The 13,779-nt window shown below is 38.4% G+C and overlaps 1 protein-coding gene across 1 annotated transcript in view; it reads right to left on the bottom strand.

The window, feature by feature from the left end:
- DOP1A (DOP1 leucine zipper like protein A) overlaps nucleotides 1-13,779 on the bottom strand; it is a 140,792-nt gene that overhangs the window by 68,878 nt on the left and 58,135 nt on the right. Inside the window, exons 2-6 of the mRNA XM_045009646.1 lie at nucleotides 10,489-10,680; nucleotides 7,861-8,042; nucleotides 4,692-4,862; nucleotides 1,551-1,740; nucleotides 660-758 (exon numbers count right to left, since the gene is read on the bottom strand). Of these exons, the coding sequence (XP_044865581.1) occupies nucleotides 660-758; nucleotides 1,551-1,740; nucleotides 4,692-4,862; nucleotides 7,861-8,042; nucleotides 10,489-10,626 (780 nt within the window). The 5' untranslated portion in view covers nucleotides 10,627-10,680. The remainder of the gene's footprint in view (nucleotides 1-659; nucleotides 759-1,550; nucleotides 1,741-4,691; nucleotides 4,863-7,860; nucleotides 8,043-10,488; nucleotides 10,681-13,779) is intronic.

Here is a 13,779-nt window from a genome sequence, read left to right as displayed (position 1 = left end):
TCAGGCATGCTCAATCAATCACTTATTTCTCTTAAAGAGGTCATCAGGAGCCAACAGGAAGGTATTTTTATTTAAAAACAAAACAAAGCAACCGTCCATTAGGAAAGAGATTGGGCCACAAAATCATTTTACAACAGACAGTGGCTTACTGCCAGCAAGCATTAAATTTCAGTCACTACCGAACTGGGCCACAGTTGTCCAAGTGATCTAGAAGGTAAAAAGTTCCTAAGGAATTGGTAATGAGAAGGATGTCTAACTATTCATTTTTAGTTCTCCAATACTGAGGACCTGAAAACTCACAAATGAGTACATAACTTGTTTTCTACTCAATTAGAAATTGTATCGGGGAATTTCTAAAAGAGCAAATCCCATCTATAACACAAAAAAAGTTTCTATAAATAATCAATGTTTTCTCTTATATTCAGTCTGTGTATAGTAAAATGTCAACATATTAAACACCATGAGCCTAAGACAGGGATCATTGTATGCCAACACACAAGTCACTTGAGAGAGGTTCTCTTATAGAGGACTCTATTTATTCTGATTTTGGAGAAAACCATTAATAAAGATTGACTTAATATCAGAACTTGACTGAAAAACAATCTATACATGAAGGAGTATATGGCTATATATTTCTTTATTTAATATTAAAATTTTACCTGACTCATATGGAATGGAAAGCAGAAGAGTATAAGGTCTAATGTGCTCCTTTGTACTAATACACTGGAATCCTGCACTGATGTGCTTACCGCTTCCACCTGAAATAACATTGCCATTAAAAACAGACTTGTAATTAAAATAGCATAATTTATTATATTTCAAAGAATACATACATACACCCCTCAAAAACACATATCTGTTACAGTCCTCTTATTAAATATACTGAAGATTTCAGAAATCAAAATAACCTAGTTCAAAATTAGATATAACGTAAACAACGTAGACACATAAACAAAATGAAATTATGAAAACATGAAAGAAAGATATAATTTGCACAATTTCTACTAAGCACAGAAAGCATTTAAGCTTTGCTTAATATATGCATGGCTTGATATAGCTTAATCAACAAAGTAATTCACCTCACATTTTTCAGAAAACAACATGAAATTTTGCTACTTTTATTGAAAAGTGTAATGAATCTTCAGTACAATTTAAAAACACTAAGCAATTTTTAAAATCTAATTTATGAAATTTAATCTAACACACATACTATATCAGTCTAACTGGTGCTAAAAATAAACAAAATGTATATACACCTCTACCTCGATATAACGCTGTCCTCGGGAGCCAAAAAAATCTTACTGCGTTATAGGTGAAACCGCGATATATTGAACTTGATTTGATTCACCAGAGTGTGCAGCCCCTCCCCCCCGGAGTGCTGCTTTACCGCGTTATATCCGAATTCATGTTATATTGGATGGCGTTATATCAGGGTAGAGGTGTATTTATTTCTGTAAAGAATATTTTCAAAGACTGAGAAGACATCAGAAAACCTCTGGAAGCTGTATAGTTATGTAAATGAGCCCTACACTAAAGAATGAACATATTACCATTAACTCAATGTCACTGCCAATTATATAGAGCTGATCTTCCATTGAAAGCTTCCTGTTTAGATGGGAAAGGACGTATGTGATTCCAGGTAACCGAACCGCAGGACTGGTGAGAAGACTACCCCAAAGGGCACTGTAGAATGCTGATTGGTCGACTGCACCAGCAACCTTCTCCAACAATGTGTTGGTTCTACAGCACAAGTGACAAAAGAGGTCAATGGAACAGAGAGGTTGCATTAGCTCATACCTTTGGAAACTAAACATTTTCTGCTTTCCAAACATGAAATCAGGCTGTATGTACACAAGCAGCGATCAATGTAAAGTTCAATATTTAGCAAAATACTGCAGACAGAGATTCTTTGCTGCAGAAAGCAATGCACTGTAATATATATTATCCTAGAAGACCTCCAAGAATATCACAATCTATAGGAAATTTCAGCATTACCCACTGGATATAGGTAAATGTATTAACACTGAAAGAGATGTGTCTGGCACTGATTTTAATACAAAATTTAAAAAAGAAAATACAAAGCAAAACACATCCTTCACAATTTCTATATGGACAAAAGTACTTATGGAGTACATTCTATGGACGACTACTTTTTCACATAGGCTAGGGCAGTTTGACCCTGTTTAAAAGCTGACCCTACATTTTTATCACAGAGAAGCTTGTTTCTATAGTACGGCACTTGAATCTCAGCACAAAATACTTGAATCAGTGCTGACACTGAGGTATTACACCATCGGCATGTCTACACTGCACTTAAAAACCTGTAGCTGGCCCGTGCTAGCTGACTTGGGCTTGAGGGGCTCAGGTTAAGGGGCTGTTAAACTACAGTACAGACACTGGGGCTCACGCTGGAGCCTAGGCTCTAGGACCCTGAGAGTGGGAGATTTTTGGGTCTCAGACTGAAGCCCAAGCCAAAACATCTAAAGTACAATTAAACAGCCCTTTAGCCCGAGCCCCGCGAGCTAGGGTTGCCAATTTTGGTTGGATGTATACCTGGGGGTTTCATAACATGACATAATCTTTAATTAAAGATTCATCTTTAATTCCTGGAGGGGTGCTGCCGGTGCTACCCTGTCTTGAAGTGGTTTCTATTATATACAGGGTTTACAGTTTGGTTCAATGGCTCTCAGCATCCCAACTATAAAAATTGTTCCAGCACCCTTCTGCCAAGAGCCTGAGTCAGCTGGCACGGGCCAGCCACAGGTGCCTCACTGCACTGTAGATACACCCTAACATGCCTTGTCATTTGCAAAAATCATGACTACGATACAAAGTTGTTTTAATTTTTTCTCCCAAAACATTCTCTATTCTTCTTATGGTATAATCTACATTTTTGTGCCATTTTTCCCCACCCACTTTTGTAGTTCAACATATATACATGTCAAAGAAACAGACAGGAGCCATTTTGCAGATGACAATAAACTGGGAGGAGTGGCAGGTACACTGGAGGGTAGGGACAGGATACAGAGGGGCCTAGACAAATTAGAGGATTGGGCCAAAAGAAACCTGATGAGCTTCAACAAGGACAAGTGCAGAGTCCTGCACTTAGGACGGAAGAATCCCATGAACTGTTACAGACTACCGAATGGCTAGGCAGCAGTTCTGCAGAAAAGGACCTAGGGGTTACAGTGGATGAGAAGCTGGATATGAGTCGACAGTGTGCCCTTGTTCCCAAGAAGGCTAATGGCATTTTGGGCTGTATAAGTAGGGGCATTGCCAGCAGATCAAGGGATGTGATCATTCCCCTCTATTCGACAGTGGTGAAGCCTCATCTGAAGTACTATGTCCAGTTTTGAGCCCCACACTACAAGAAGGACGTGGAGAAATTGGAAAGAGTCCAGCAGAGGGCAAAAAACATGATTAGGGGGCTGGAGCACATGACTTATCAGGAGAGGCTGAGGGAACTGGGATAATTTAGGTTGCAGAAGAGAAGAATGAAGGGGGATTTGATAGTTGCTTTCAACTACCTGAAAGGGGGTTCCAAAGAGGATGGATTTAGACTGTTCTCAGTGGTACCAGATGACAGAACAAGGAGTAATGGTCTCAAGTTGCAGTGGGGGAGGTTTAGGTTGGATATTAGGAAAAACTATTTCACTAGGAGGGTGCTGAAGCACTGGAATGGGTTATCTAGGGAGGTGGTGGAATCTCCTTAGAGGTTTTTAAGGTCAGGCTTGACAAAGCCCTGGCTGGGATGATTTAGATGGGAATTGGTCCTGCTTTGAGCAGGGTCGTTGGACTAGATGGCCTCCTGAGGTCCCTTCCAACCCTGATATTCTATGATTCTATGATTGCTCTTACTGGACTCAAACTGTGAAAGTTAAGAGTTTTACAGTGTTGGGACTTCAAATATAAAGAATATGTAAACTCCATACTAATAGCTCCCTACTTGGAGAGTCTATAATACTTGCTTTGGAGTTTAGCTTGAAAAAACTAGAGAACTTTTTCCAAAGACTATGTGCATTCTCATCCTCCATAAGGACAAGATCCTACCATTAGTTGCACATGGGCTACAGTGCTTGTCAACAATATCACAGCATTCTTCCCCTCCTGTTTGTGGCTTGGACTCCCCAGACAGAAAGAGCTGCTGCTCCCTGGCGACTGCTGCAAACTTGTATTCACATATATACATTGCACTCAGAAAGGTCAATTCTATTATAGGAATTTTAGTGTGTAAACTGAAGAGAAGATCCTATTGCTCTTGTCTACTATACCTTGCACTTAATTTAGATTTATATTTTGGACCAAGATTAAGTGTTACACCTATTTGTTTTCAAAGTTTGTAAAGATGGTAAAACAATCATGGGGGAGGACCCACTAAAATGGAAGAAATACATTTTTCTAGTGCATTACATATCTCTAAAACTGTAAAATGAGTTCAATTTGGGGCCTACCTGATTTGATTTCCTTTTAATATATGCCATTATTTAGTAGTTTCTCTTTCTTCTAACATAATATTCAGAATCTTTTAAAAAGATATCAACTTAATGTTCATCTCTGATTACATCATTTTCTGGATAAAACCTGTTACTTAAATATCTATTTTTTTTAACATATCAGCAAAACTCAACACTTCATGAAATTAAAAACCAATATTTTATTAGTACAAATATATTAGTATATCATATTCTTACCTCTCATAATACTCTGATCCCTCCTCTAAACCAGGCAGAATCCCAGTTAGCAATCCTTGCAGACCAGGTTTTAATGTTTTTCCCAAAGGAAGGTAATAAATCTCATACAGGCTGAGTAATGCTGGTTTGACAGACATAGCAGCATTGGCAAGAAGAGGAAATAACCCCGAACTGTAAATAATAAAATACAATAATACTGTTTCAGGAAGCTATTCATGTGACACACCTAAACTAGGTCACACAAAACAGTTATAGCAGTGCTCAGCACTGTCACAAGAATATATTTTTATCTTAGTGTTTTGTATTCGCACAGCGACACTATGGTGATGAGCACGTCCCAGGTTAATAGACTGGTACAATGAGGCCCCTAGTTGACTTTATGCAGTCTTATCAATCTCATTTCAAGAAAGGGAGATAGAGAACTGCATGTGACTTGTAACAAGTATATAACTAGATGAAACTGAACTACTTTAGTAAGACTGGAGGGAAAAAAATCTATCATTTTAACTGATCCACCTCTGCAAAATTAAATCTTAAGCGCAGGATAGTAGGAAAAGAATTATAACTGAAGGAAAAAAAAACACAAGAAAAGCATCTTCAAGTCTATAAAGAAAACAGAGAAACGTAGACATGGCATAATGGGAACTAATGTTTTAATTTGAAGAAGTTAAAAAGTACAGAAAATTATTTCCCTATAATAAAAACTATGATCTTGTACTTTACAAAAATAAGATGCAGGACAAACAAAATAAACATACAAATATCACACAAAATAATTTAAAGAAAAACAACACAGTATCCATTGATTGCAGATATTCAGCCCACAAGTGAGTCCTCAAACTAGCAATAGCCCCATTGCTCATGTGTGAATGTTAAAAAGGGTTAAAGGAAAGTTTAATTTTATAAGCATACATTGAATGAATGTAAATGAACAGTGGTTTACTCCTATTATGAGGGTTTTTCCACATTGTGAGGGTGATAAACTAATACCCCTTCTCCATACCCCCATTCCAAAACAATAAAATCTATCTAAACAGAGCCAAACACAAGGCAGACTGCTAAAGCTATGGTTCATTCCTGGATTATGATTGCTGCCCAAATGATCAAAAACTAGGACTGCATATAAAAAAAGAATCTCTTCACTGGGTTGATCCCTTTATGTTATAAGTCAGCACAGGCTGTTCTTTTATCTGATCTTTCTATAACTCGGTGTCTAAGTGATTTTCTACATTTGCTATGTGCAAGTGCTGCTTCTATAGCTATTTCAGGAAAACAGAAGTCAGTTTTAAATCTGATGAACAAATCAGAGGTTTTCTAACTAACGAAAATACATCTTCACTGTCTGCACCAAATCTCATAAATTACTACAAACGTGTAAAAAACAGAAGAATTCTGAACACAATTTTATTTTTCAGAATCATTGAGGGCCTAATTCAAAACCCAGTGTCGTCATAGATCAGACCCTGAATGAATAAATAATCAGTATATGTTAGGAAAAATTATGTTTGAAGTCACACTGATGTAAGAGGCCCAGAGAACACCTAACAATCCCTGATGAAAAGAAAACTTTATCAAAACTGTGTTATTCATACATGATAGAAATGAAAATATTTTAAAAATATGAAGTTGCCTGAAGAAATGTATTTATAGATATATATGGGAAAGTGCCATGTCACTCTCAACAACCAAAGAGTATCTCGTTGTGTTTCTCAAATACCCTCTTGTCTTGGTCTCCAGCTAATACTTCTTGTATTAAGATGAGGCCCTGAAACATAAACTCTTGTGTCAGAGGCCCAGTCTGAGGCCTGAAGCCTGAACCAAAGTACTTCCAGGCATTGCTAAGCAAAAGCGGGGCTGTAAACCAGAGGCAGGCCCCACTTACAGAAGGTGGAGAGGAGAGGGTTGCTAGAAGCAGGTGTATCCACACATAAGTGCTAAAAAGAGGAACTTGTGCCAAAATGGCATCAGAACACTCCACACAGATAATGAGGAACAGGCAGGTGCATCTTAAAGACAGGGTCAAAAGGACAACATGATCAGGGCCGGCTCCAGGCACCAGCTGAGCAAGCTCCTGCTTGGGGCAGCAGATTCAAGGGGGTGGCATTCCGCCCAAACCTAGGGCGGCACAGCCATTTTTTTCCCCCCCTTCTCCAGCCACCCTGTAGGGTTTTTTGTTTTGTTTTTCCCCTGCTTTGCCGGCTGCACCGTTGTTTCCTCCCCCCACTTTGCCGCTCCAGTCGCACGGTTTTTGTGTTGTTTCTCCCCCGCCCCCTTTGCCGCTGCGCCGTGTTCCTTCCCCCTTCGCTGCTCCGGTGGACTCGCACCCCCCCCTTTTTTTTTATTGCTTGGGGCGACAAAAAAGCCAGAGCCAGCCCTGAACATAATGAATAGATTTGTTTGAACCAACATGTAACGGGAGAAGCAGCACCCTAATGAATAAAGGGGCTGCACCTTAATACGTCAGGAGGGATGAGTAATTTGTTCTGCACCTGTATAAAAATAGGTCTGGAAGTGCACATCGTCACCCAGCCTAGGGGGCAGTAGAGTGTCCCGCCACTGACTGAGCTGTGTCCATTGCCAGGGGGCACATATTCGTAGTATGTCCTGTAGAGTCTATAGGAAACTATTACTGTGCTTTGTTTGACAATAAACCTGGCCGGGTGCCTTTGTACCTTACTAGAGTCTGTGGTCTTCGGGGGTTTTCTCAGGGTCTGCGGTGTCAGCTATTTGCGCAGGGCTGGGGCAGCGCACAGAGGTAACACGCACGCAGCCGACTGTTATCATCATCGAACAAGGGCAGAGCACCACACCAGTAGCTACTGACAACACTTCTCTCTAAAAGCTACTGCTTGTCCTTCAAGTACTTGATCCTTAGATGGCATATGCCACCTTTAATGGAGATGCTCAGCACCTTGGAGCCTGTCCTCCTACACCAAGCATCAGCAGTGGTGTTTTTGGTTAAATTACAGGATATTGTGTTTATCATCAGCCTGTAACTTGTCATATTGCAAGATGCTGCAGCTAAGTGGCTCATTTTGCTCCAGCATATATTGTCCATCTGTATAGAATCTTTAAAAACATGTTTAAAATATGAAACTGAAAAAGTCTTCTAAACTACATTAGATGAACTAAAAATCTGAAAGTTAATGACATTTTTAACTATTTTTACCTGTACAAGAAAAGATCTTTAGCCAGACGCTTGGGTCCAATGATTTTGAAGATAATCTCATATGTTTCAAGTGCCTTCCGATGAACCCCACCTGGCAAGGCTGGATGAAGGCATTGCGCTAGACGCTTGCCTATAGTCAGCTTTTTAGGTACTACCTGGTACTTTGCATTGTTTTGTAAAACCTGCCAAGAAAAATTTAAATCAATTAAAAATATCCCACTTGGGCGACATAATATATTTCTACGACCCAAACAAAACTGTCCCACATTTCAATTTTAATAAATTTTCTACTGTCTTCTACCCTGAGGCCTACTCTGTGCCTGTCATAAGTGAAATTGAGTAAATAGGTGCAATTTCACTTACATCAGGGCCCAAGTTAAAGTTTGTCTATTCTATTTTATTCAAGTTTTTATGGCACATGTATCACTGTGATATTTCAGGACAGAAATTAAAACTCTCCAGCTGCCTATACAGGTTGCCAGCAGAAAGTCACCAGAAAAAGGACTCTTTGTGACCCCTTTTAAAATTATTCCAGGCAAAAATCAACAGCTGCTGTTTAAGAAGCATAGATTGATGCAGTGTGCAAAACAAAAAACTGTAGAACTGACATAACTGAATTCACAGTTACCTTTGATATTGGAATACAGAATTGCATTTGAATTTTTTGATGTTTTTGTTAATAATGCATCATTATTTAGTGTAAGAATGTACTGAGAATTCCATAACCAACATTAAAAAATAAAGCTAAAGCTTTTTTATACAAATTGACTACTCTATAGTCCTCCTCAATCATACCAATACTCCCAAATTTTGAATATTCCACAGCACATAGTGAGCAAAATAAAAGTGCTTCAGATCAGTTAGTTTGAGGCTCCAATCCGTTACGGAGTTCCACATGGGCTGACTTGTGAGCACACATGGAACCCAACAGTGTTCAATGAGTCTCCATGGGAGCACATGGGGCTGCCCACATGGAGCTTCTTGCAGGATCAGGGCCTATGTTTGTGCAGTGCCACATAAGTACACTGAGTTATTACATATTTTTATCTTGCTGACTAATTGACAGAGCAATAACAATGTTCAGAGTCCAATCCTGTATCCTGGCCTCATCTAAAACTCTCACTAGTAGTTTTGGGAGCATGAGATATATAGGGTTGGTCCAATAATGTAAATTAGAGTAAATTATTAATTTTGCTAAAAAGTTTAGAAGTGATGAGATTAAATATAAACAAAGCTACACCAGTTTAAAAGAGAAAGGGAGTGAAGGATTTTCAGTGTGCTCCTGTGAAAAATGTGGCGCTTTCTCTTTCTCATTTATCTTAGTAATAGTTTCTACTGAAAAATCATTAGAAACATGGATAAAAATGTCTTTACCAGTTTTCTGGTCCCAGATTACCCACAGAGTAAGCAGCAAACATTACATCTTTTGCCTGTAAGCTTTATATATATAAATCAGTTGAAAATTACAAAATATTTCATATTCCATACTAAATTATTTCAAGGGATTTAACCTGTATGTATTTCCTAATGAAAATTAACTACTAATTGGACTGAACCTTGCTTCCCATTATAAACCCAATTTCTAGCTGCACTATCCTACCCCTTGCCTTAGAATTTCATATACCTGATATTAGCCCATGGTAAAACTTGTGATTTTGTAGTTCAAATTTGGAGCAAATTGGAAGAGACTTTTGGAAATATTATGATTCAGAAACTAAACTGGGATTGTTTTTTTTTTTAACATTTTCCTAATATTTTTTGGTTCATGAGTGCACCAAAAATGCTTGTACTAGAGACTTCAAATTTGTTTTAATCTGCTGGTTTTGGCAAGGATTATGTCTTTAGCTGTTTTATTTGGAGATGAATTGTTACACAATTGGTTTAATAAACATACACTTTGTAAATTCCTTCCAGACTTGATCAGTACAGCCAAGATGGAAGGAGACAAGTATGTGTGGAAGAGTAACAGGCAGAGAACCAAATGGGGCTACTGTGCAGGGTGAGGGACCATCTTGTCTGGCTGGAAGCATGAGAGAGGTCAGCATAAAGGCAAGGATATCAAAGAGGACAGAAAGAGCCCTTCCTAGTGTACTACAGCTTTCTCTTTATAATTAGAGGAATTATAATAATAAGAGATATACCTAACTCCTAGAACTAGAAGGGACCTTGAAAGGTCATTGAGTCCAGCCCCCTGCCTTCACTAGCAGGACAAGTACTGATTTTTGACCCAGACCCCTAAGTGCCCCCGCACAAGAATTGAACTCACAACCCTGGGCCCAGCAGGCCAATGCTCAAACCACTGAGGTATCCCTCCCTCTTGTGGAGGTGGTGGGGGAACTATAGGGATGATCTCAAGAACGAAGAAAGAAGAAACAGGAGTCTGAAAAAATCAAGAAAAAGTGGTGTTCATCATCAAAGAGCTTGTTAGCACCTCCGAAATTTCTGTTCATTGAGCAATTTAACTTATGTGGAGGTTAACCTGCTAAGCTATTTTTCCAACAGTTTAATAATATTTTAGGTTTAAGACTGTTAAAACCTTATCTTTTTATGTTATAGTCAGGAATCAATCCTCAAAGCTTTATTCTCCCATACATTTGCTGCCTCTTCTGAAGTGTGCTACTGTCATACCTTGTTTAGCTTTCCAAGTGCTGATATCAAATCTGCCCATTCACTGGAGTATTCAAAGTTCTTCAGTGCTTTGTCAACTGCTGCTACATAGTTTCTATACTTGGAGTCACTCAGTAGCTCCACCTCCTCCGTGTTCATCCTCCCACAGAGTCCCCACTAGATACCAGCTTGCAATTCATGTAAAATCATTAGCTGTAAAAAAGTGAACATTTTTTTCAAAAGTTTCATAATATTAAAATAATTGTAGATACAAAATTTCATGCAAAGAGCTTGTGATCATCATAGACGCTAGATCCCGTCCCTGTACAAAGTTTTACAGATATGTAAGAATAAAGATAGGCTTACTAATTAGGATAATCTGTGAATTGTGTACAAAAATATTATTTTGCACAGATATTAAATGTGTTTCCTGAAAGGAGTCTGTGTTCACCCTGTCATCTTGAATAATCCAGTCATGTTAATTATTCAAAAGATTTTCATACAAAAAAAATTCCTCAGGTTTATAATTCTAAATGAAGCAACAGGTTTGAAAGCTTCATAGTCATGGCAGCCAGCAGTTCAAAATAAGCTATACACCGTAATTTCAAATCAATGAATGCACAACTATACATTATGTAATAAAATAATATTTCGGCATTTTGTTTTTTCTTTCTGAGCCATCATTGGAACAATTTGCCATCATGCTTTCCATGAAGTAACCAATCTTTCTGAATCACCCCTGTGCAAAGAAAAAAAAAGAAGGACATATGTATGCAACATAGTTGCATAGTTCTCAGACCTAGCATTGGTCATTAACATTTACTTATTGCACATTTGGTGTTCCAATTTAATGACATATTTTGTCACGATCTGCATCCATATACCATACCATACTTTTAAAAGGGATTACTGTATACTATTTTGTATAAAGTAAGTCTATGCACACAGGTACAACTTTAATAGTATTTTGTACTCAGAGGTTTTAGCAGCATGTTGCAGTAGTCTACACTGAACTTGGTGGGATTCTCTGGTTACAACAATGTGGTGACACACCATCACAGGACTTCTATTGTGTATCCATATTTTAGTTTTACTTAATCTTCTTTTCTTTTATTTTTTTCCTCCACTGCTCCTTTGGTACCATCCACAAACCCTCTGGGAATTTCAACTTATATTTGTGTACTTCTACTGGCAATTGCCAGTACCTGGCAATTGCAGCTTTTGTCACAGTCTTTTCTGTTTGACAGGTCACAAAACACACACGAAGACTTACGGTTTCTAAATTCCTGCAAATGAGATAAATGTAATTACATAATAGATTTCACATCCAACAAATGCAGTTTTTGGTCTTGGGTAAGAGCAAAGAATGGGAAGGACAATGAGTTGGCTGACATGTAACTCCATGTTCAATTTCAGGATGAAGTCCAGCAGACTGCAAAAAAACACCTAAATTAAGTGGAAAACTGAAGATGAGGAGTAAAAATAAGAGAACTCCATCCACTACCTGGCCTAGCAGATGTGATTGCAACTAAAAAAGCTACTTTGAAAGACAGCTCCTATTAAGCTTCTACTGTGAAGTAATAGAGTGAGTTACTGGGGAGTCTATTGCAGTAAAGTAAAGGCCTCTGAAATAACTGAAAGCAGAAAAGTCAATGTAGAGGTGGAAAGCAATATCTCAAGATCTAAAAATGAAGAAGACAGCAAAGGTGTAGATCCTTGGAAACTGTTAAAAGGCAGTCAAAAACATTCTGAAGGACTCAGAAAAGGAATGCTTCTTGAATTATACTATCTAATAAATGTCTTCTTATTGTCCAAGATGTGTAACATAAAATGTGGAAAATTTTCTGACATTCACCAGGCACTTAGCAATCTCAGCAAGAAACCCTATTCTATGGAACCCTATTCCATAAACTTAAATACAGTTACCTGAGGTGCTGTAGGTAACTGAAGAGAACAAAGCCGTAGGGCAGATAATCTCACATTTTGGGATACATATAAGGAGATTAATGGCCATGCTCATCAAGCCAGAAAAACATGAGTGGTGAGTCCACCCAATAGCAAGCAATATCGCCACCTCTGTCTCAGCCTATTTTTCTCAGCTCTTTCAGTAACTGGGGGAAAAGGAGAAAGTTGTACATTCAAGCTTCCATTATAATACTCAGTGAAGACACAGCTAAAGAGGGCATTGGGTTTCAACAGCTGAACCAAGTGAACTTAGCAGATAAAGTCAAGATGAGCCATTCAATTTTGCCAAGGCGTTTGAGGTCACCAGATTTGAGCTGAGCTAGTCTTCCCAGGATTTCTTCTTTCACTGCAGTTAGGAGATAGCTTGCCACTCAAATACCAAGGAGAAAGGCAAGATTGGTGACAATGAGAAATCCTTCAGGCATTGCCCCATTCCCCCAAGAACCCTGATGAAAGGTGGAGGACTCCAGTATTGACTTCTGATATTAGGCCAATGGGACCATAAAAATAAACAAACAAATACCTAGATGGATAACTCTTTGTTCGATCTTCAACACACTCCCTCCACCTGTCTTTTCTTCCCCAGGATCACGAGAATAGTTGGTTATTCATTTCCTTGTCCTCCTTTTGTGAGTCTCTTCCCCCTCCCCCCTTTTTTCTTTTCTTTCTTATCCCTATAAAATAAAACAAGAATGAGAACTAAAGGAAGAAGGAAAGAAAGAAAACAGACATATGCTTCTAGATACAAGGAGGCAAACAAACTGGAAGGAAGGGACATGGGACAGATGGGGTCTATATATAAAGGCTGGATTCACAAATCTTTTGCATCCTTGCTGCCTGGTGGATGGAACAATAATGATTATTGTCCTTTATTTTCTCTGTGTCAGGACAGAAGAGGAAAGTATGATACAAATGTTTAATGAAGCAAATATGCTCAATGAGAGTGCCAATTTATGCTTTCTGGGATTTCCCACTGAAGTTAAGGGCTTGAATTCTATTACTTTTATGAAATTTTGTTTAACAATCTTTGCTTTGAATTAAATGCAAAAAAGATCCATTTTACGCAGAGAACGAAGTCCCAGGGATACAATGACTGTCAATGTTTGATCTCCAAGAATGAAATAAAATATTAACAACAGTAAAAGAGAAGAAAGAATAAACATACGAAAGCAGCAGGATTCTTATTTTTCCAGACTTTAGCACTAGCACAGAGGAATGGAGGAAAGAACTGACACAGTGAATAAATGTTTCTTAGGTTAAAAATATTTCAGCATCTCTTCTTTATCCAGCTACATATGTACAAAAAAGCCACTTATATTTTGGTGGGGAGAGAGACTTCCCTTCCAG

The sequence above is a fragment of the Mauremys mutica genome, chromosome 3, assembly GCF_020497125.1.
Source record: "Mauremys mutica isolate MM-2020 ecotype Southern chromosome 3, ASM2049712v1, whole genome shotgun sequence".
NCBI classification, from domain to species: domain Eukaryota; kingdom Metazoa; phylum Chordata; order Testudines; family Geoemydidae; genus Mauremys; species Mauremys mutica.
Note: the sequence above shows the minus strand (reverse complement) of the source record. Positions and strands in the feature narration are given on the sequence as shown.